This window comes from Kryptolebias marmoratus, linkage group LG14 (genome assembly GCF_001649575.2).
Source record: "Kryptolebias marmoratus isolate JLee-2015 linkage group LG14, ASM164957v2, whole genome shotgun sequence".
Lineage (NCBI taxonomy): Eukaryota > Metazoa > Chordata > Actinopteri > Cyprinodontiformes > Rivulidae > Kryptolebias > Kryptolebias marmoratus.
In genome coordinates, this window is record NC_051443.1 from 22,743,381 (window position 1) to 22,767,558 (window position 24,178).

The 24,178-nt window shown below is 38.1% G+C and overlaps 1 protein-coding gene across 5 annotated transcripts in view; it reads left to right on the forward strand.

Moving 5' to 3' along the window:
• Positions 1 to 24,178, forward strand: part of rxraa (retinoid X receptor, alpha a) — a 151,136-nt gene that overhangs the window by 33,266 nt on the left and 93,692 nt on the right. The window contains exon 1 of one of the 5 annotated variants that reach the window (XM_017425468.3): positions 12,599 to 12,963. The exons of the other annotated variants lie outside the window; for them this stretch is intronic. Coding sequence (XP_017280957.1) covers positions 12,936 to 12,963 — 28 coding nt within the window. The 5' untranslated portion in view covers positions 12,599 to 12,935. Of the gene's footprint in view, positions 1 to 12,598; positions 12,964 to 24,178 lie in introns of those variants that run through there. 5 annotated transcript variants of the gene reach the window in all.

The window sequence follows — 24,178 nt, forward strand, 5'->3', positions numbered from 1 at the left end:
AAGTTTGTGATGGTGGAGCAGAGAGGTTAGAGGGCAGCAATAAAAAAAAATTATAAATAAAAAAATAAAGTTCTGCCAGCTTTTTGATCTGTCAGCCTTTTCATTCTTCCTCTGCTGTGGAATGTAGTTATAGCTGTTTTGGTTAAAACCTTAAAATTAATATTATGCACAATTTCAAGCAATATTGTGATATCTTTCTTAATCTGTTGGTACTTGGAGTATGTGTTGTTCATGACTGCTACTACCACCGCAAATTTAAGGTCAATATCTGTAAAATTTACTGAAGCAAGCCGTTTTTGTGTAGAATGTGGTAGCCATCTTAAATTTAAAAAATTAAAACAAAAATTAAACGGTTTTAGATGTACATCCTTTATTTACTTGCTAAGAATTTCTCTGTAATCTATTCAATGGCTCATGAGATATTTTGCTAACAATCAAACAGGATTAACACCAATAATTAAAATCTGTTCAGTGGTTTGAGATATTTTGCTAACAGTCCAACAAGTAATGACAGAATTTTAAACCCAAATCGTACACAATCAGTTAGCTCTCAGAGTATATACTCAGTTATGAGCAGGCCAAATTTTAGCTTAGTATCTCTAAAATTAAATGAGTTATAGACATTTTTGTGTTTGCTAAGATTGCTTTGGTGTGGCAGCCATCTTCAGTGGAGTTGACTCCAAAAGTTACATACATAGTCCAGAATGTACTCTGATGAACACCAAATTGTTAACATCCTGTCGTCTTTTGCTGTACCAGGCTTTGTTTTGTTTTTTGTTTTTTCTCAAAATTGCCAATATTACAGCAGAAAACTTTTGGGAAAGTATTTTTTTTCCTCTAGCTTTATGTCTGTATTGACATCTCGTAAACACTGACAGTAATTCTAACCGTCTGGAAATTTACAGTACAGCTTCTTGCTCTTAAGTAGACACACCTTTGAGCCTTCACATAGCCTTGGGTAGTACATCTTGTTCAGAACATACAGATAGTGAACATCAGGGACTGTTTGTTTGCAACCCAAACTGCTTTTAAACATTTTAACAACCGTCCCTATAATCATAGTTTATGTAAACATCACTGTTTATACAAAAACTCCATTAGAATAGGTGTATGTCCAACATACAAACAATATTGAGTCAGCAAAACAATACAAAATACATGTGCATTACATGTCCAAAATAGGCAATTAGTAGAGGTATTATTTTAATATCTAAGATGGTATTGCTTAAAGTTGCTTTTATGATTTTTTTATGCTTCACTGGTTTAGAGCAAATAAGCTAAAGGGTTCAATTAATTTGGACAAATTGTTCTGCCTGAGTTGTGCATAAAGACATGGCATATGGTGCTTATTAAAAGCAACAATTTGCACCATCCTGTATTCTGTTTTCATATCAAAAACCACACCTGCTGAGGGCTAAAAACAAAGGGTTTAATGAGCCGTTTGCTGGTTCGCTTTGTGTCCTTGAAATAAAATGTTTGAGCACCTGGAAAACAAGTTCACTGCTAAAAGTCCTGCTTATTGTTTGCTCTTTAACTCCGCATACTTTGTTCTTCACGTGTTCCTTTGTGCTCAACACAAACAGGGAGCTCAATCACATTATCATTAAAAAGGAAATCATTCAGGACGCACCAGTGTGCTGTCACTCGCTCTGGTATTTCAGCTGTGCACTGTCAGCCAAGCATGGCAGGATATAAGACATATGTGAAATGACATTTGACTAAAAAGTGCTGCTCTGTCATTTATTTGTCTCATGTCAGCTGAAAAAAAACAGATGCCAGCTGCATGCTGAATACAATTCCAAAGGTACATTAAATGATTGCTGTTACTGAGGTCATTAAGACCATTATTACTATAATGACCTCAGTGTTTTCAGATGTAGGTGTGGATGGAAGGGAATTTGGAGGTAAGACGTGCACTGAGGAAAGGAGAGTCTCATGCATGCCTTTTTATTACTAACAAGTTTGTGACGTCAGCATTTTTATTCACAAATAACAGTGGAAAAACAAGTGAGTGACCAGGACAGCAAAATAATTTAAAAGTAGCATTCTGTGCCAGAATGTATTTTGCCCACCTCCTTGGAAGCCAACTAAAAGAAATAAATACAAAGAAGAAATTTTGAAAAGTGCCAATTCAGCTGTCCAAAATTCTAAAAAAAAATCTTTGTTTAATGAGCCATCTAACAAAATAATGCCTACATGTTTATGTATAAACTGTGTAAGTGTAAAAATGATAGAAACACACACACACTATGACACTGATAAAAACCTTCACAAAACAAATGACAAACCAACTAATTTGTGTCATTTTTTTCCCGCAGTCTTAGAAAATTGATGGCAAAGCTTCATAAAGTTTTCTAAAAAGGAAAAATCTTACATCAGTGTCCTCAGCTGGTTTCTGACATGAAAAGCCTGACTGACAGTGAGGAGATCAAGCATCTGTAAGCCTTCTTCCATGAATAATGAGTGTGAGAGTGTGTCAGCCCATCTGAATGGGGCATACGCCGCTGTATCTCACTGTGTGAATGTAGCCTGTTAGCCTGTGTGTGTGACACTGTGTCTCTGGTTTGTGTGTGTGTGCTTCCTCTGACTAAGGCTAAACTATCCAGGCAGGAGTTTTAGCTGAAGGCTCGTGTCACAGTCCACTGCTCTGGTTCACTGAAGGACCCAGTCTCTGTTGACAGCACAACCCTCCTCCCCCTTTTTTTTATCTGAAATTTCATAGATGTATTATGGCAGCTCAATGACAACACATCTCTATTCCTGCTGGAAGGCCCCCAGCACCATGCAAACCTCCTTACAAATTGACATGCTGGGACTGTTGCTCCACTCATCTTGAACAAGCCTTTTGTGGTTTGAAAGCCTTTTGAAAACTTTTTTTTTTAGGTTGTCAGTGGGAGAAGAGAAACACTTTCATAGANGGGGGGGGGGGTAGCATTTAGGATGCTGTCCAGAAAGAATACTGTAACTATTTGAAGAAAGATGTTTACTTTTACATTACCTGTTATTGGTAGGAGCATTCTTTATACAGTACTGTGCAAAAATTTTAAACACTAAATATTTCCCTCTACCTTGCTTTTAAAAAGACACTTTCTTTGAAGCTTTTAAAGTAGACTTGACCCATAAATCTTCCAACTTTCTGAAGGTATTTCGAAGTTTTCCCTTCAACTTTGGCTTTTTTTTTATCCTTTTCAGTCCATTCTTTGTATCCAACCATGACAGCATTTTGTGCAGTGTGGCCTTGAAAAGTTTGAGAAAAGTGGAGAAGTAAAGGACAAAAGCAGTGTCAATCCTAAAAAAATAACTAAAGCACATGAAAACTGTCTTCAAAATATAAGAAAGAAAAAAAAACAGTTAAGACCTGCCACAAAACCTGAGAGATGCGACTTCCTCAAGTTTATTATGTACTATATGTAAGTTTTTAACTAATAGCTCTCAAATCAACTTTTCAGTGCTAAAATATAATTTAATGTTTGTCACATTGTGTTTTCTTTGGTGTTTTACACATTTTCCTAAAATATGGGACCTAATATATCCTTATGTAGGTTTGCTGGTAACAAAGTGCCTAAAAATCCCATTTATAATTGGATCTTTGCTAAGATTTTTCTTATGTGTTAACACAACACAAACACCTTGGAGTTTTGATAACTTTTGAAAATGACAAATATTGAACCTAAAACGATTGAAAAGCTGCCAGTGTCCAAAGAGAATCTTCAGAAAGCCCCGCAAAGTGTTGATTGAGACCACTTTAAAATATTAAAACGCAGCTTGTAAAAAAGAAAAAAAAGATTGAGGACTTTTGTACAGTGCTGATGGTCCAAAAAAATAAATAAATAAAAATAATCAGTTGTATTTCATATGAGTTTCTTTACCATTTGTAATGTTTCAAATTTGGTTTTCAATTCACAATTTCAGCAACTAATGTGTGGGTTACAGTCGTTTCCTGTGCATGGAGTAAAAAGAAGACAAATCTGGACACTTGTTTGGCTCTGAGGTGTGAGAGAGGTCCTGTTTCTCCTTGCAGCACGGCTTCTTGTCGGGGGGGAAGAGGATGAAGGTTGGCGATTGTGTTCAGGGAGCTGCAAATAGAGAGGAAGAGGGTTAATGTTTGGGACAGGCATCCCCTTGAAGTGGTAGACAGTGGTAGGAAGTGTCCAGATTTATGGCGCTCCGTTGTATCCGCCTTCACCGTGACAGTTGACCAGCAGACAGACGGAGAGGAGCTGTAAATCACAACAAGAGTGTGGCTCAGACAAACATCAACACAGGCAGAGCTGCGCCTGCACTTCACAGGCAGATAACACGAGAAGGAAGGGCGGCTCTCCAGGAATCTGCTGACAAGATGAATCTGTTCTTCGATGAAAGGATTCAGATTCTTCTTTTTCAGTGTGAATGCTGCTTCAGCATCCACACTATTGTTTTCCTGTTTATATTTTCTCCTGTGCTTTTCTGCAGCATCTAACTACTTCAACAATATTTTCAATTAGTTTAACCTTTCAGGAATCAAAAAGTTCAACTTTCGGTTTTATAACCTTTAGGCTGTTTTAAATATTTAAATGAATGGAGATGTTTTGGGGAATTTTTCTTAAGCCACTTACAGCTTTTAAGTTTCTGTTTTTCTATGTTTAGCTCTGCTGATTGCTGGTTTTAGCTGAGGTTTTGCTAATCTAAGCTTTTCTACTATTTTTAAGTTTTACAGTTCAACAGATCCTCAGTGTAAACAGAACAGAATTATGTCTCATTCTTTCATGTTTGCACATTTAATGTTCTTGGTTACCACAATAACCAAGAAAGAAAAGAGAAATTTCGGCCCAGCAAGAAACACACAGGTGAGGACACTTTTTAAATGTCTTACTGTTGTTTGTCTCTTGTTTATACTATGTTTTTATCAGACGAAAAATAGTAATGATCAAAAAATTCAGTATAGATCAATGTAAAGCAAAGACATGTTTTATTTTTGCTTAACTGCATATACATATCTCTACACAATGTGTTTTGAATCACTTTAAAAATCTGTGGATGCTTGTGAATCAGATTTATTTGCCATCTATTAGTATTCAATCAGCTATACCTTCACACTTTACCCAACATAAGAGTATTGTAAGAAAAAAAAATGGTTTTCCCTCATATCAAGGTGGTACATTTGGTAGGAATGATTTGGTTGTTATTGAAAGATCTTTGAATTAATACCTCATATAAAAAATTATGAACAAATATTATTAATTTAGTTATTTTTTTTTATTTTAGAGGGAAATAACTGAACTGTGAACACAGTTAAAGGTGTCAAGTGCAGCCGCTTCTATAAGAAGCTTAATACATAAAAATATCGCCGCTACTCTTCTCTGCATCCCCTGGGCTAAATAGCACTCACACAGAGATATATTCTAGTCCTGATATCACCAAAGGCTTCCTTTCAAATCCAAAGACAAATCACTTTGATTTTGGCAAATGAAAATGTATTATTTCTATCACATCTTCAATATCCTGCCTCACAGGGCCTTATTATTAGCTGTGGTCTCACTTGTGTGTGCGGGTGACTATCAGCGCTCGTTGGTGAGCAGGCAGGAAGCCACAGAAGAGGTGTCTTGTTACTCCACTTCATTCTAATGTTCCTCTCAGTTAAATTACTCTCTTTCGCTTTCAAGCGCCACTGCGTTCCGTCCCTTTTCTGCCACGCAGTCTGATCGCTCAGTTTGCAGAGAGAGAGTGTGCAGACGGAGTGAAGTGCCGAGCCATAATATCCACAAACCAGCTCTAACCCCGCATGTGTTCCTGTGGGTTTGATGGTGTTAGCAGATAGGGCAGTCTCCCGTCACACTCTGACTGCTGTGCCCACGTGGACTCTGGCCCGGTTAGACCATCCATCCTTTCGACGGCCGTGAGGCCCCCACTCGCTGAGCGTGTGCTGTGTTCTGTGTGTACACAAGATCTCTGGCCTCTGCAGGGAGTGTTTACCCAGCTGAAGTCCAACAGAGACACTCTCTCCCATCTGTACCGTAACAAACTGGAAAGGAAGTCACTCAGAATACATACAGTGACAGATAAGTCCAGTCCTCTCTTGGGGTCAGGGCTTTTAAGGTTTCTTTGAATTATTTTTAGAATGGGAATGTTGCCAAATATGTGCATACAAATATCTTGAATCCAAGCATTATGAGCTGAAAATTACTAATGCACATAATTATTATTTTTTATTATTTTAGCTCAAAACTCAAAATTAGCTGAAATTAGACAAACAAATGCTAAAATTTGCAAATCTGAAGCTAAAGGTATCTGAGCAGATGATAAAGCTAAAAATTAGCAAACTGAGAGCTAAAATGAGCCAAACTGTAGCTTAAAGCTAAAAGAAGTAAAAGCTAAAAGTAGCAATTTGTAGCTAAAAGCAGCATAAAAAGACATAAACAGGGCAAGTACATTGAAGTAGATTTTAAAAAGCATAATGTTCTTAAAGAAATTGAAGAGATCTTGATGTATTTCCATTAGAATTTTTTTTTTTTAGTTTAGTATAAAAGTTACAAAAAAGTCACAGCACACTAGTCCCTATCAAGGTGAACATTTTGATATATAAATGGTTAAAATAGCATAAAGTATAGGGGAGTTTGATTGCAAAAACTTTATGGAAGAAACTTTAAACAAGAAAATAACAGTGTGGATGTGGATGCTGACTCAGCATTTACACAATAACACTTGTACTGTCTAATCTGTAAGTCTTGCTGCTCACTTTGAGCATAAATGTGTTGCAGAGAAAAGTACCACATTCAGCATTTAACCAGCCAAACAAGAATATTCCTGCAGTTTGTATTTCTGTTTTGTTGGAATTTCATATTAAAGCACCTGAATTGTGAACACGGGAGACAAGCTGGCTCAAATAACTTCATACTGGACAGAGTAAAGGGACATCCTGAAAATACTTTATACTTTAACAATATATATTTTTAGATGTTTAAAGAAAATGACAGCCATCCTAGTCATCCTGCAGAATAAAATCCTTTTTTACTTCAGGTTTTAAAGGAAAATAGAACGAATAAAGCAATGGAAAATAATGCCAGCTGCTCTTCTACTCATTCAAATCTCATAGTCGAACTGGAGTGTTTGACTACACCTTCAACCCTTTGCACAGCCATAATTCACCTCCTCATTCTGTCAGCTCTGGCAGCAGGAGCTCCATCATGGTGCATTAATGCTGGACTGAATTGTAGGTAAGAAGATGATGCTCTTCAGGGAGGGTGATTCTCCCCTCTGAGATAAAACCAGCCTGAGCCAAGAGCTGACAGGATTTATTGGTGTGTCTTTTTAAATGTAGCCAATTTCACTTTAATATGATATTAAAGAATGATGCATGCCTGAGCTTGACGTATTCCCATCGAGGAAGCCTCGTCTGCCGGGGGCAGCATTCAGAACCTGAGACAGCACGTCAGTGATGCAGTTGATGGAATCGTCAGTTTAGATGGCAGCCGTTAGTAAAAATGTGCTCCAATCAATTAGGAAAATATTGGGGGCTTTTTGTGGCTTCAACTTAGACCTGTGTGTTCATTCAATATGATGGGAGGACATCAACAAAGATTTTATCAACTGCTTGAAATACATTTTTAAAACAGAGAGACCTGAGCTGTGCTGGGCATGTTTAAGGGCGCCATTCAGAGCTAGGTTTAAAATCTGCTGGGTGTTATACAGAAAAAAATATTGTTATAAAAAAGTAGAGACAGGAAAATGCAGTTTGAAACACAAATCCTGACTGTGAAATATGTTTTTTTATTTTTTATTTTTATATTGCCTACTGCCTTAAGTGCCAAAGTATTAGAGTTTCTTATGTTGAGAAATGATGAAGTAGTAGCAGCCATTTTGGTCAAACCTTGAAAATCACATTAAATATCATGAGATGTCACGCTCAGACTATGTGTTGTGAATGACTCTCAGCTCCTACTGTTCATTTTGTTTCCTGGATGGGAAGCAAAACATTTTCAGGTACAGAAAAAAAAGCCTAGTTGCTTTGTTTTTGTTTGTTTGTTTCAAATTGGGGATTCACAACCACCTTTAGTTCATTATCTGTAAAACTGATTGAGTTATAGGTATTACTGTTTTTTTTAAAGGTCAGTTGTCTGTGGCAGCCATCTTGATTTGGGTTGCTCCAAATGTTAAAGCCTTGCACATGAGTTTGATTAAAATCCATTCAATGGTTCATGAGATAAACAGACAAACAAAGTTGACTTTAACAGTTAATACTATATTTTTAGCCAAAGACATTGCACCGTGAGTAAGTATGGGTTTTGAATGACTCTCAGCTTCAACCACACCACATTTTAGTACTGTATCTGTAAAACTGACTGAATTATAAATATTGTTGTGGTTTTAAAGCTCAGTTGACTGTGGCCTCTTAAACTGAGGTGGCTCCAAAAGGTAATCAGTTGTAGAGGTTCATCCTGTGAGTATTTCCTGGAAGTTTCAATAACATTCATCCAGACATCCATGAAATATTTTGCAAACAGACATGCACATGAGCACACAAACACACACAAGCACAGGCAAAAGCATTATTGTCCACCTTCACCTTCTGGTGAATAAAATCTAGACTTTAATTGGTGAGATTAAACTCTGCGATGGCATGTAACAGTGTGAATGCTTATTCAGCATTTACAAAATGTTTTCCCGTTTACAGTTTCTTCTGTAGGTTTTTATGGACTTCAGCATATTTTCAGCCACTTTAGCCATTCATATATCAAAACATTTAGCTCATTGAGGACATTACGACTCTACTTTTGGTTTTTGTAACTTTTATACTTTTCTAAATACATTGAGATCTCTTCAGTTCTGTCAAAACATTGTTCTCTCTGTTTGCTACCATTCTGCTTTGTTTTGCTTCTAAGTACTGTTTTGCTCATTTTAGCCTTTAGCTAATGTTTTGGTAAGTTTAGCTTTGGTTCTGATTGTTTCAGCTTGATTCATTCTTCAACAAATTGGAGCAAAGTCATTCAGCACTCACACTGCATTTTCTGAAGAAAAGTCTAAATGAGCCTTTTCCTTGCTTGTTTTGTGTCCATGCATTTAGCTCCATGTGTACAGTGCTCCTCCTTCCTCCCTCTGTGCTCATCTCCAGCAACGTCTGTGTCAGCTCGAGTTGATTTCCGCAGGGGAAGTTGCCTCACTGCTGTCCTAAAACAAAGCCCTGACCCGGGGGGGGGGTTAAGGAATGTGAACTCGGGACTCTGACGATTGGGACCTTCCTTTGGGGCAGACAATGCTGGACACTTCTGGAAACGGCCTGATGATCTGGGCTCCTCTTAGCTCACCTTTTTCCTCTGCACTCAATCAACTGGACACATTTAAGTGGAATCAGATTTTCAAAACAAGAGACGTCACTTAACGCTCAATTAGTCATCTTGCTTTTTATTGTTTCTTCATTTTGGGAAGATGGTTAAACTGAAATGAGATTAAATCTGAAATTACAGTTGGTTTTAGGGGTTTGAAATTTGTCACCAAAACTGACAATGAAGCACTTTCCAACTACTTTAATGACTCTGTGATTTATCAGAAAATTAAAGGACTGCATATCACCCGCCACCTTTAATGCCAGAGTTTTAGACTGATATCTAACTATGTTATGAAAAACTGGGTTTATATTTACTTCCTGCAATATATCGCATAATCTGATAGGGGCTGAAGGGTGTGTTGTGGAAAAACTCAACTACAACCACATCAAATTTTAGATGAATATTTTAAAAAATTCACTGACATATAACCATTTTGTGTAGGCTGAGGTTGATTAGCTGAGACAGCCATCTTGAATTGGGTTGCCTTTAAAGTTAGTTGTGAATGTACATCTAATAATTACTTCTTGAAAGTCTAATTAAAATCGGTTCAGTGATTCAGAAGATATTTTGCTAATGGTACAGACAAACACACACAGACAGACATAGGCAAAAACACTATTGCCCTTTCATTCTCAGCAGCGGGTGATAAAAATTAAATATTTGTACATTCCTCAGGACTGAGAACCATTGTCAAAGCTGCTGAACGGGGCCAAGATGCCTTCTAGGAAAGCACAAAGGATGCCAAAAGGCTCTTGTCTCATTTATCACCCACTTTAAGAGGGGAGAAAGAGAGGGAGGAGGGCTGTCGAAGCAGCCAAAGCGAAGTATAACGTAACAGCGGTGGTCTCTCATCCCCCTGAGGCCCAAACACGTTGCATAAAGTCAAGAAACAAAAGACATTTCTGAGCCAAGAGATATGGCAATTTAGAGGTAAGTGTAGATTCAAGGCCTCTGTGAACATCACACCTCAGGCGTCGAAAAGAACCAGAACAAAAAAAAACGCGCAGGAGAATTTATGTGGACGAGGGTGAAGGGTCAGACTGCTATTAATCATGGCTGGAGCTGAGGATTAAATAGCTCAATCTGGCGGAAAGATGAGAGAACTCATCCAGACTGAGGTGTTTAAAAAGGACCATGTTCCGTCTGCCTTATTTTACACATAAAGTGTCCAAGGAGAGACAACTTTTGGACCCGTATGGACAATAAGGACTCATTGATCATCCTGCAAACATGATTAAAAAATGTTCAAACGGTGGATGGATGAGGGAAATATTCACACAAAATCAAAGGAGAATCGGGCACTCTAGGAACCCGTTTTTCTTTCCTCTCACATCTGTAGCTCTGCACAAACACTTTGAATCAGCACCATTTAGACTTAAACCTACTCTTTTTTATAATCATCTTAGATCTTTGATGTGCCACGCATTGCATTAATTATGCATAACGCTTTAGTACAAATGTGGCGAACACCTTCGAGTTCTGAATAAAAGCAGCTCATCACAGAGGCCTGGAGGAGGCATTTACATCTCCTTCATCACTCCTATAGGAGCTCGATGTAAAGCCCCTACTTCAGGCCTTTTTCCAAAACGACAAAAAAAAATGTCTTCGTAAACACAAACCGTTTCTACAAATGTGGAAGTGAAACAAAATGCTGTAGTAACTATGCCATGCCTGTATGTGGCACTGTAACACACACATGGAAACTCACCAAGACGCAGGCAGAACACAAGACTTGGACATTGGACGATTTCTGACACAGTATCCTGCGAGGGATTTTTTTTTACTGTTTATAGTTTCTTCCATACCTTTTTGGACTCCTAATTTCTTCAGCATATTTTCAGCGATTTCAGGTATCAAAGTGTTCAGCTCGTTCAGTGCATTACAGCTATGAGCTCTGATCTGATTAACGCCTTTGATTTCATCCATTCAAGTTTATTTTATCCAGGAACAAAACTTAAAAAACTGTTGTAGTGTGACAATGCCAATAAAGATATTCTATTCTATTCTATTCTGAACATCTTTTCAAATATCCTGACCTCCCTCACATCCATACTTCTGCCTTTTATGGTTCTCAACAGTATGTTATTAATAAGCATTAACAAAATCTTTGGACTTTTGAAAATCTATCCAGAATCCTCCACGTCTGTGATGCGATGCTTTTAAAAAAAATCGATTTTACCCCACACCCCTAACCTTAGCAGCCAGTGCCTTATTTGCATATCCTGTCCTGTGTAGGCCTTTAAAGACAACTTCTAAAATTTCCAATGCACAGTTCTAATCTAAAATAAATAACATAAACTGGTGTATTTTAGTGTCCAGAGGTTTGTCTTTGACTGAGTCATACATGATAATTGATCCATTTTAGGTGTAGCAGTAAAACTTTTCCAAGCTTGAAAATCTCTTAAAGATTACGCTTTTCTTTTTAAATAAACTTGTTGGAAGAAAAAAAAACCTCAAGAATGTGTTTTATAGGTGCTTTGTGGGAAGTAATGGACCTGACTCTGTTAATATCTGTGCTTCATACGGGTCAAGATACTTTCAGATTGACTCTCTCCCAAAAGACAAACATCTTTAGTCTGAGACTTTACTATTTTCTGTGGCTTTTGAATACTATGGCGCAATATAATCTAAATTCACACACACAAAGCAGGGAAATCTTGCATTTCAGTCAGAAGAGTCATTCCAAATCAAACTCTGGTCTCGATTCATAAACTGACTTCGGGCAGAAAGACGGGCCAGTTTCAGCTGTGAGGAAAGGCAGCAGAAAAATCTGTTTGCTGAGCCAACAGTCCCGGTTCAACACATGTGTGACCAGGTTAAAATAACACCAGATAAGTGCTGAGATGAACAGGTAGCTGCTGCTCAGCTGAAAGGAGAAACCTCCACCTGGTGGGAAAACTCTGGATTTGTGTTCTTGTGGGACGAACTGTTCTAGTTTTAAAGGTACTCACTGCAAAGTCATTTGATTAAAGTTTCTACGCTTCTCCAATGTTGCCATACTTATTTATGGCACAGCCTAATGTAGCTCAATCACATGACACAAGTTTCACATTGTTTTTAGGATTCAGTTAAGTGCTTTGCTTGCATTGAGTGCAGCGGCACGTTTCAGAATTGCATATCTGCAAAACTAGTGGAGGTAACTCAACCAAACGCCACTATTTGATATAGTTCAGGAGAACCTTTTATGCCTAATTTCGTCCTTCGAATGAGTGCCTTTAATTTCAAAGTTGCCCTCAGTTGTTGGTGTCGCTGCAGAGCTGAGCACGTCCGTAGCAGTACCCCCTGCGCAGGTCCCTTTCCGTGCTGCGCTGTTCCAGTGGTTGGAGTTCTTGTACAACCCGAGCGCGTGAGGCAGAGAGCAGCTGAGTGAGCAAACAGAGGCACAAACATTAGGTTATCTCCTGACACTATCAGACCTGTCACTTTTACCGGCTTCTCCGAAGACGTCCACGGCGACGGCAGCGGGAGGCGGCAGAGAGAGGGAGCATCCTGGTCCTGGTCCTGGTCCTGGGTCTTGGGTCCGGGTCCGGTTCGCTGAGCTCGAGAAGCCGCCCGCCCGGTCTAGTCCGGGGGTGAGCGAAAACTCCCGAACGCGGTTGTCTCAGCGGGCATGAGCTAACCTACGAGTCGGACATGGAGACCAAACCGTTCCTGTCATTGGGTAAGTTAAGTTCACCCGCCGTGGACCAGGTGGTGGGATCCGTGTCCTCGCGCGCGCGGCGGTGCTTTTTCTTTTTTCTCCTTTTATTTCTGTTTTTGACAGCGCGTGGAGCGAGTTGCCAAAACGCACGAACAGCTTAGTTTCTCCTTTTACAACCACTTGTGTTATAACGAATTCTCCAACCCGCTGTGCATATGAGCTGAACACAGTGTTTTTGTCATGTTTTAACGCTGTTTTATAATCATTTCCCGTCTGTATAAAAACAAACCGCAGCTGAAACTTCATGTTTTGCTGCGCTTTAGCTGGAAGCGCCGAACACATCAAAGCAGTTGGGCTACTTCTCCTGCACTTAATCTATCATGTTTTAGGAGAAATCGTTACCTTTTTTGCTTTTTTTTAATTTTAAAGTGACCAAATGCGGTTAAACTTGCTCTCCTATATGTAAATGTTGCATAAACCTCGGTTAAGCCCAACCACAGGCTTATTAAGCGCAGCTGTTGATAAATGCCAATTACCTCAGATCAGACAGACACAGACACGCAGGTGACCTCTGCACATTGCTCAACAGTTTCACACTGGACTTTTTTATTATTATTATTATGATTTTATGGAGTCTATGTATTCTTATAACAAAGATCACTGTGTAAAATCACTTCATTCTCGAAGACAGAATGCCAAATCTCAACCTTAGATTCTTTTAAAGGTTTTTAAACAAGAAAGTAAAGAGAAGATTCAGGTGTTTAATCTAGGGTCAAATCTAATTTGTGCTAATTGCTCCATTGAATCCACAGCTTAAGCACAGGCAAGCATGCCAGGCTGTGAATCATTAATGCTGACGGCTACTGTAAGTTTGTCAGGGTGGACAGAGAGGACCCCGGTCCCCCCTGCAGGAGAGACGAGCTGTGCCCCCCCCATTATTGTGTCTGCTGCTCCTTCAGAGGGGCGACACGTTACACCTTGACACATTTCACCAGCTGCAGCGAGGGAGATTCGCAGGGACCTCTGCTTTCTTCAGTTACAGTCTCAGCTCACTGATACTGCCGCCACAACACCCTTTATGTGGCTTCCCAGAAACACGCTAAACCGCCAGCGTTGCACACGCTGACAGGCTGTTATTACAGGTGCACCGTGATGTGTGTCCGTGCTGAAAGTGATTCCAGTTTCACACTCCCTGCGCCAGAATTGCCCATAAACAGGCAGGGAAAGTCTCACCTAACAGCCTTAGCGGCTTCTTTCCATCCATGTTGGCTCTAATCTTTAATTTTCCATGACATGTAGTTTTATTCTCTTCGTCTTTAGAGCTACTCACTGCAGAGTCAAAGAAAAACTAATGGGTAAGAATCAAAATCTGCACAATTTCTTTCTCGTATCAACAGTTAGTGTGTGCTTAAATAAAAAAAAAAAACAGGCTAAATTTGTGACCAAATGCCTACTATTGTGCAGTTGTTTACCTGGGGAAATGGACTAAGTGACTGAAAATAGGTCAACAAAGACGACATCCATGGAAAAGCTGTTTGGGATGGAGAAGTTGGACAGTTCTGATGTGCTGGTACACATTTATGCTCTGATTTGTTGAGTCTTAATATTCAGAAGTTGACTTCAAAATGGGCTGTGTTTTAAAATATGACAAATAAGATGAACGCGTTAAGGTGTGCTACGAAACGTCGCTCTCCAAATTACTCGGACTGAACTCTGCTGCCTTTTGAAAGCCAACTCTTGCCTGACCTAATTAAAAGTAGCAGGCAACTTAAAAAACAGCTCGGAAACATGTCACAGACGGAAATAAATGAACATTTGAGTTATAAAATTCCAGTTAAAAAGAAAAAAAGGAAAACTCTAAACTCACCAGTCTAGCAGATATGCGTGTTTGAATTCCAAGGTCCGTCTTCACGGTGATCCACCGCTCTGTTCGAGCCCTGATATTTAGTCTTATTCTTATTACTTGTTCGTTCTCTTTTTTTATTTATTTATTTTTTCCCACATTGAGCCGCAGATTCATTCCATTTCCACCTAAACGGCGTCTCTGAGATTCTACTCTTTAGTTCTGCCATTTTCGTTGACCTTCGCAGACTAACGTAGATCAGTCACGTGACTCAAGCTTCCAGGTGGATTCAGACAAGGGATTTGTTTACGATGACTGCAGACCTACGTTTCAGAATTTCATATCAGTTTATCAGGAAACCTACCAGAGTTAATTCGTTCAAACTGCACCGTTTGATATAGTTCAGGATAAGGTTTTTTATCTTGGATTTCATGCTTTGCAGCCTTTAAGTCATCATTTATGTTTAAAACTGCACCATCGAAGGTAGATTTTTCTTCAAGGACACCACCATCCACAAAGTCCTTGAATTTATCGATTATCCACTTACTCCGTATAATTATCTGGTGTCGTTGTCCATTAAAAATTCTGACATGCGTCTGTATGAAATGACAGAAAGCATTCTGCAATTATTGATTGGTTGTTGGCTGTGATGACGACACCTCGCTCTGGCACCAGAATCTCTGTCCCGATATGAGCTGCCTGATCCCACCATCAAACACCAACCCCCCCCATACACTCACTCACACTCTTACACACTCTCACACACATCTGACATTAAGCATTAAAGACTGGAGGGATGACATTGAAAGGAGAATGTGTCCTTTATTCCAAGCATTAGAGGGACGATCGTGACAGTCTGTCAGTGAAATCAACAGTGTGAAGGAAAAGGAGACTTGGAGAACGGATGGTAGAAAAAACGATTTTTTAAGTCATTTAGTCTGTAAATATTGATTTTGCATTTACTCGATTACTTGAATCAAATATGTCACCACCAAGTTAATGTTCCCTAATTATTATTTTGGCAATAATGTTGAACATGTATATATTTTTATTAGTTTTATTGATTTTTTTTTTTAAACCTGTGTCAGGGATTTGCCTAAATAAGTTATTTTACAGGATCTTTTAAAGGTTAAAGAGACAAACTGGGGAAATAAAAAAGAGATAATTGATAACAGTTAGTCTGAGACTTTACTGCCAAAAGTGTAAACTATCATAAGTTTTTTTTTGTCATTTTTTTTCCATTTTCTTTATGTGAAATACATGTGATTGTTTTACATTAAAAATAAACAACATATTAAGTATTTCCTCCTGAGATGGGCCAAAGCAAAAAAAAAAAAAAGTTATCAGATCCAGTTAAATATTTAAGATTTTATTTTTTGTATATTTCAGTTTAAGTTTTTATTATTATTAATAACACTTGTTTGTGAACATAATTTAATCAAATTTTCATTTTTTTGTTTTGCTCTTTGAGATGTGTTGTTGTAAGATGAGCTTAACTCAAATGGACACTAAGTAAAACACTTTTTAAATTACATTTTAGGTAAGAATATTGTCATATTTTTGAGCTGTCAATGCCAAACTGATCAGACTAAGTGATTAATACAATACCTCAAATTTACATTGGCATTGTGTGATTAAAGATAGTTCTGTCAATTTAAAAAAAAAGAAGTTTAGGGAACTTTAAAAACTTTATGTATGTTAACTTTTCAAACTATGCCCCCGATGCAGCAGCATAGTACTTTTCAATACCTGAAAACAGCTGATTGTCACAAAATAACAGAGAGTAGAACTAAAAACCCAGTGCTTTCTGGGAGCTTTTTCCTCAGTTTGTGATGTGATGGGGAAAAAAAGCTGTTAACAGAAACCCAGGTCATTCTAAGATCTCTGGACTACCAAGAAACCTCCCAGAGTTTACATAAAAGTACTAGAAAACACCTGTATGGCTACAAAAGCCTTTTAGGAAGATTGAAGTGGTGTTACACAGTTGTGCTCTGCAGCCACACCAGAATAACATCCGAATAAAACATTTTACCCTCACAAGAAAATTCAGGAGCATAAGCTTTAAAAAGTTCTGAAGCAGTTTGAACGCAGTGTTGGGGACAAAATAAGTAAAAATATAACTTTTCTTTGGTCACAAGGATGCGTGTGGAAAAAAAGTATGGGGTATTTCATCAAAATAACATTATTTTCAACTGTTAAGCATGGCGGTGGGCTGATCATGAGGTGTAGCAGCCATCACAGTGTATGGATAAATAGGATGTGAGGGTGGCTTTTACAACCTAGTGACAATCTTTAAATAAGTCTCAAAGTTCACAATAAGCTACATGAAGACGGGGAATTGGTACGGAATAAGATTTGGGTTTTTTTCCCAGGAAAATCCGCAAAAATCCTAAAACTGTAATGATAGCCAAAGGTAGTGTTGCACTTAATCTTTAGTTACAGACAGATTTCTTTTTCTCTCTTTGGACACTTTAAAACATGGAACAAAACAAAAGTCTAGTTCAAAGTAGTAAAAAAAAAAAACCTGATCAAACCGTTTAGTGTGAACATTAGATACTTGTATAAACTCACAGACCCTCATTTCCAAAAAATCAGCGAAGTTCATGGTCTTTGATGAGAAAGTGAGATTCATGGTGGTGTTTGTCTTAAGTTTAGGGGGCTGAGGGCTACATTCCTTCTCTGGCAGTAACTCAGGAACAAAGGTAATACAGAGAGAGAGGTTGTGTGTCTGCTGGGAGGTGTGTGTGGTGGGAGTGGGCTGATGGAATTACACTGCCAAAAGCATTTGGCCAAGTTTGTCTTTTTACGGCCGTCCAGTTTTGTGTTCCTGATGTGATGCTTTTGCTCCCCTTTTGAGAAAAAAGGGGGACCACAGCTGTCATTTTTATTGGAGGAGTTTTATAGCGAGACTTAATGGCTTAAAGTGACAGCTCCCTCTCCCTCTCTTTTCTCCTTTTTTTTTTCTTTCTCTCACAATCTCACCCATGAGGCCTTTTAACTGAAACAAGTCAAAGAGAATTTGCTCGCCTTCTGTGTGCCCACCTTTGACTTTCCCACCCCTCACCCATGCCATCATCCAAGCTAAACTATAAAGGACAAAAATCTCAGTTAGGAGAACACAGTACGAATGACTGAATCAGTGCTTCTTTTTTATCTTTCTTTCTTTATGGAATATATCTAGATAATAATTAAACTTAATGTCTGTAAAGTAGCTGCTTGGGCTTCGGTAAAAAGGAGTGTTTCAGCTTGTCAAGTTCTCAGCAGCCTACATTTGGTTAGTGTGAATCAAAGTGCTTGAACACTTTCTGGCGGACGAGTCTCAGGCGGACTCAAAGGCTCGTTAATTATTTGTGTAAAATGCCGCTCGCTCGCAGGAGGTCTTTATTGATAACGGCCACAATGAACTTTGCACCTCAAACCTTGACCTTTGCTCCCTATATGCTCGATCATTTGGGGAATTTGCCTTTTGGCGTTCGGTCTTTTTTAAACTGTTTAAAGACAGTAGCTTGTAGTTCTATTGTGGTCGTCTTTCTTTGATGTTTCCTTTTTTTTTAAACTCTTGGGTTTCACCGGCTGTGAGTGGAAGAGATTGTCATGAAGTTTAGGCTAAAAGATATTAATGGGGTGTTTTTAAATTGTGTTATTTATGGAGTTTTGTTCAGTTTCATGTTCTGACACACAAAATGTACTAATAACAAAAGAATATCAAAATATTTGTGCTTGAAGTAGGTGTTGATTAAATTGATTTGGACCTTTTCCATTCTCAGTCTTGTTATACAGAAGCCCGGTTGTTGCTCTGAGTGCTTTCTCTCCTCGGTATTGGAATCATCTTGGCACCGCTGGTTTCAGGGTTTATTGAAGGTCCTCTGAGTGTCTGAATGGCTTTTCTGTGAGCTGGCATTATTCAGGATGCGTACAGCCACTCTTTTGAAGTGGAAACGTGGTCTCAGTGGGGATTTGGCCAGATCACACTCATAATTCGTATTGAGAGGAAGGTCGGTTCGCCCTACTCCAGCCAGAACTCTCCCCTCTCTGTTCTGTGTGCATCACAAAATGATTTGGGGATTGGCTGAGAAAGGCGATGCATGCTGAGATGGAAAGGAACTAGACGTGCACCTAGAAACTAAAGTGTGCATGCTTCTCTGGGCTCTCAACAGAATTTAAAAGCTTCTTGCCTTGTGCTTCATTTGTGAGCTACATTTGTTATTCTTTTTTTATATATAGTTTTAAGATTAATCTAGTTGTCAGATAAATGAACAGATAAATAAATGGCAAACAAAATATGTGTTATAAGTTCACAGAGTCTTGTTATAAAAATAAAATGTTTCTAAAATCAGGAGACCTAATTCATTTTAATAGCCTTTTGGCTGTCATGTTCAAAAAGATAAGCAACTTTATCTTTACTTTCTGACAGTTATGATAAGTTTATTATATCTTTTGATGTGAATTTGCTTAGAAGCGACAAATCAAGTAAATCATAGTTAAGTTTTGCTTTTTGTATTTCATTGTGTACAGCTTTTTTACTTGTACACTAAATGTGCATTTGACATTTTTTAATGTTGATTTATGTCTGTTAAAGTAGTAGGATTTTATTTTCTGCATCTAGATAATGTGAAACAGAAGTGTTATTAGACTTCAGTAAATCACCAACCTGAAGATGCACAGGTCAGATTTATTGTTTTATTTTTTGGGCTGATTCTGATTTTTGGAAAGCTTTATTCAGCCGATGCCAATATTGGCTGATTTCATTTTCTAAAGATATATAACAAAGTTCATTTTAAGACCTTAACAGATAATATAAGCCAGAGACTTAGTCATTTTTTCACTCAGTAAAATTTCCACTCTGAAGCCATGCTATTGCTAGCACAAATGAACTCTTAGCTGTGGTATGGACACAGACCAGGAAAAATAAAAATTTGAACGCGAGATTAGCCAGTCAACAGTTAAGCCGATTAAGCTAAAAATCGTCCAGTTCCGATCACAAGCCATTTATTTGGTGCATTCATGTTAGTAGTATTTGTATTACGCTGTTAAATAAAGCGTTATTATCTAACAGGATCAAAAGCTGGAATAATTCCTCAAAAAAAGAAAAAAAACATTAAAAGGGCTATCATTAGTTGAAGGAATGCAAATCGCCCACTGCTTTTCATACCAGAGTTTTAGACTAAGATCATCTTAAATTAAGAAATGACAAGAGCTGCAGTTGTTTTAGTCAAACCTTAAAAATAACACTATCACACAAAGATCATTTTCTGAAAGTTTCATTAAAAATTGTCCAGTGGCTGATGAGATATTTTGGTTACAGGCCCGCACACACACACACACACACACACACACACACACACACTGTCAAATACACAGATGAAAACATTATTGTCTGCCTTAAACTTTCGGTGGCAGGAGACAAAGATCAGTTCATGGACTCCAATAGTGAGGTTGTTTTTTAGAACTCTGGATATTCAGGTGTGTAAGCCTTAGTTTACATCTCGTCTTCACATGTGCACAGTGCGTGTACGTACATATAAACACGCTCTGTCATAGCATGCACAGAGTGAGGTAATTAAGGCTGCTCCATCACAGTTTCTGTTTGAGGTCACCGGCAGTTAGAGGAGGTGTCTCGGTGTGCCCCCACGCCCTCGTCTCTGAAACCACTGCTGTTACGATTGTCTGTCACCTTGCCAGATGCCAGGAGGTGGGCTTTCACGCACTGCTGGGCACGGAGCCACGGAAATCCCACAGCGTGCACAACACCTTGGTTTTGTTCTGCATATGCATGTGTGACTGTGTGGAAATGAATAAGTGTTTGGGTGTAAACAGAAGGCAGCAGCTCTGAGAGCAATGGGTTACAGTTGTTTATGCATTTATGCATATCTGGAGGCAGCTTCAGGGTTTGTGATTTTACACTTTATATGGCTGGCTACGACAGGCCTGCTTTTAAGTTTGGATGGTATGTAAACTGTAAACAAAGAAGAATATAATCATTCACAACCTATTAAACTGCATATTAACTACAAAACACGGAAAGGCAACAAATGGGTGTCGCACCTGACTTTTGTGCTTCTTGCATCAGTTCACATCTTAACAGCACTGCATGTTTTCTAACTCTTGTCAATAATATGATTTTAGCTGCTCAGTTATTCGGGCCTGCTGTATTTTAATTTTAATTTCAGTAAATGTGTGTGAATCACAAGAAAGCCAATTTTACTTGTTTTACATAAGCAAAGTCCTCTCTCTCTGTCCTATCAAGTAGAGGACGTGACGTTCAGGATTTTCAAAAGAACTTTAAGTTTCAAATTTTCATTTTGCAATGCAGTTCTATTTTTACCTTCGTGTATATAATTGGCTTGGAAAGGTTTAAACATTTCTAAATTTTGTTTATACAATTTCTGTTTGATAAAGTTTACATTTGTGCTTGTGAATTAGCAACAAAAAATAATTAAATTTGAAAAAGCATCACAAGAAGTTATTTATTGGAGAACTTTTAACGATGAATTATTGCACAGTATGCCTGTGTTTGAGCTGTGCTACAGCTTTCCTATTTTTTAGATGGGGAGTATTTTGTTTTCTTTCCAGTTTGGGCAATGCTAAAATATGTCTCTTTGGTTTACACTTAACATGTTGAGAAGACACTCCCATGTAGTACATCCCATCACTTTTATCTGAGTGCATCTTATCTTTCATTTTTTTGTGTTTTTTCGTCTTGCAGCAGGCTTCTCTTGTTGCTTGGAGTTACTACTTGCAAAAAAAGAAGCCATTTCCAAATGACTCATTCCTGCGATTTCATTATTTCACTGTACTTTACTTTTATTTTTAGGCGTTTTTTAAGCTTGTTGTTGACTTCCAAAGCTTACATGTAAAAAGTGACTCCAAGGAAGCATCAACAGCTTCCATTATTGTCAGGTAAGTAGTGTGCGGGCACTGATGTTTGAGTGACAACACAGACAGTTTTATCTCGGTTTTGCAACTGGAGCATTTTTTTAGATCGTTAAAGAGCAACATCTTGACTTGCTCTAATTGATTTAGTATGCGGTATCACTTTTCTCTGCACCTGTAGTGACTTGTTTTGGAAAGTTATAACTGTAAACCCTGGGAGTTACCACTTTTTGGGTTTTTGCTGCTGTCTTTAAAATCTACTTTTAAACAAGACTATAGTTGCACAAACCTTTGAAATGCCTAGTTTAATGATCACTTGAAAATTGTTAAAACCATGACCCGGCAGTAAACTGCTTTAAACAAAAATTACAGAATTTTGAGCTTCCCATATGAATGCAACACAATCTGGACATTCAGAACAAGAACCGATCCACTGAATGAGTGATGCAAAATTAGTTCAGATGATATTGTGTGGAAGTACAACTTTAACTCTGTAGCTTGTCATTTACCTCAGTTTAAACCTCTAACAACAAGACCAGTTGGAGTACAGGGAAAGTTTATGAACACTGCTGTTCGCCTGCAGCAAGAATTCTTTGTACTTATTTGTTTTGTTACCAACACGTGGTTGTGTTAGAACAGAAAGTTCTGTTTACCTGGCAAATATAAAGTGAGGATCTTAATGACTTTAATGAAATTTTCCTCCGTTTGCTCTGTTACCCAAGTGTTAATGAATGTGCTAAAGCAAGTGCAAAGAACTATTTCTATACTAATGACACTTTTTATAGCTATGTTTCTTGTTTCTGAAATACTGTGTTCAGTATTCATTTTACATTTCAGGCTTTGCTTTTATCAGGTTCACGTCAGCTCAGGTTGGGTTTTCTATCAAAGGATCAAACTGCTGCGGCATAAATAACTTTGGTTATGTTGCAAATTGCTGATATATGTATTGGTTTTGTTCAGAAAATTTGTGATACAAGCCTTTCTGTTCAGCACACATGCAGAGCATTTATGTGCAAAACTAAGGTATATAATTCTATGTTTCACCGTGCAACTTTTAAAAGGTAGCACATAAAGCAAAATCACAACCAATGAGCATGGAGAATACAAACAGACCAGGGTTTGAGGAGCCCCTACTATCTTTGAAGTCTAGTGTTTGGGAACTTTTATAATTTCTTTGTCAACCAAAGTGATGACAAAGAAAAAAAAGGTGGCTCAAATTTTACATCGGTGTTATTCAGCAGTTATAAGGTGTGTAGCTGGTGGCAAATTGAATTGCTCGAAAAGATCTGGACTGAAGATCTGGCTGTTTTCGTGTAAAAATGCATGAAGTTGCCTTTTAACACTAAAACAGCCTCTTGCTAACAATTAGGTCCCAGCCAAATTTATAATACCAAAGGAATTTTTTAGATCATCAGACATGTTTCTATTCTTTGTTGTAGAAAATGCTGGTTTTAAACAAAAACAATAAACCTATAAACTGTGTATATTAATATATATGGTCTATGAAAAGAACCACATTAGAAAGTTTCCTCTTGTCAACATTTTTAGATGGCAAATTATACTAGTTTCATAGAATCAAGTACAAGCTACAGGTGTCCACAACATCCAAAGCCTTATATATGTACCTGGTATATACCTATATATTCCTAAATGCATCTGCTGTATACCTAGATACTTCAGTGTACTTAGGTATATATACATTTGTTTTTTTCCCTTAATGTAACTTACAGAACTGTGATTTTGCCATTAAATTTGAATTATTGCCAGGTCATGTAAAAGCAGCCAAGACACCTTACATTGGAAAGTTTTCTGGGACTTCATTGTCCTTGTTGCAAAGAAAACAACTGGATTTTGTTTCAACTTTCTTAAGACCTTTTAAAGTGTTTTATGAGGGTAAAGGCTGCAGCTCTAATTATGATCAACAGAAGATTCATTATGGGAGCTATAAAATACTCTGGATTATTTGGAAATTGAAGCAAATTCATTGACACAGGGCTCGGATTTAGATCCTCAGGCCTAAGATATTTACGTCTAACAAATTGTTGCTTTCATGGTATTTTCACAAATTGTAGAGAGACTAGAGAGAAAAAGATCACATGTGAGATAAGTGTTCCTCTGTGGGTTTTTTTTTCTTCTTTCTTTTTTTTTTTTTGCTCTGCCTGCAGTGAAAGAGCGATTAACTGTTTGTTGACGCCTGCAGGTCTAGCATGTTCATACATCCGGCCAGACTGTTGCCTCCTGGCCTTGGCGCACACACACACACATGCACACACCTGCATGCATGCAGAAGTCTGAAGGGCTTTGTCACCTATAGTTAGACATCTTGCTGCGACGTCTGGTTTCAGGAATGTTCTCAACGGCAAGAAGGTGAAGGGCGTTGAGAGTGGAGGGGGAAGGGCTGTTGATCTGGAAAAACAGTTTTGAACTTGATTTTGTCTGTACCAGATAAACTAATGTGTAAAACCTAAAACAAGATCTTTCATCCCTTGATTACTTGTGCTTTTTGTAACGGAGAAGCAT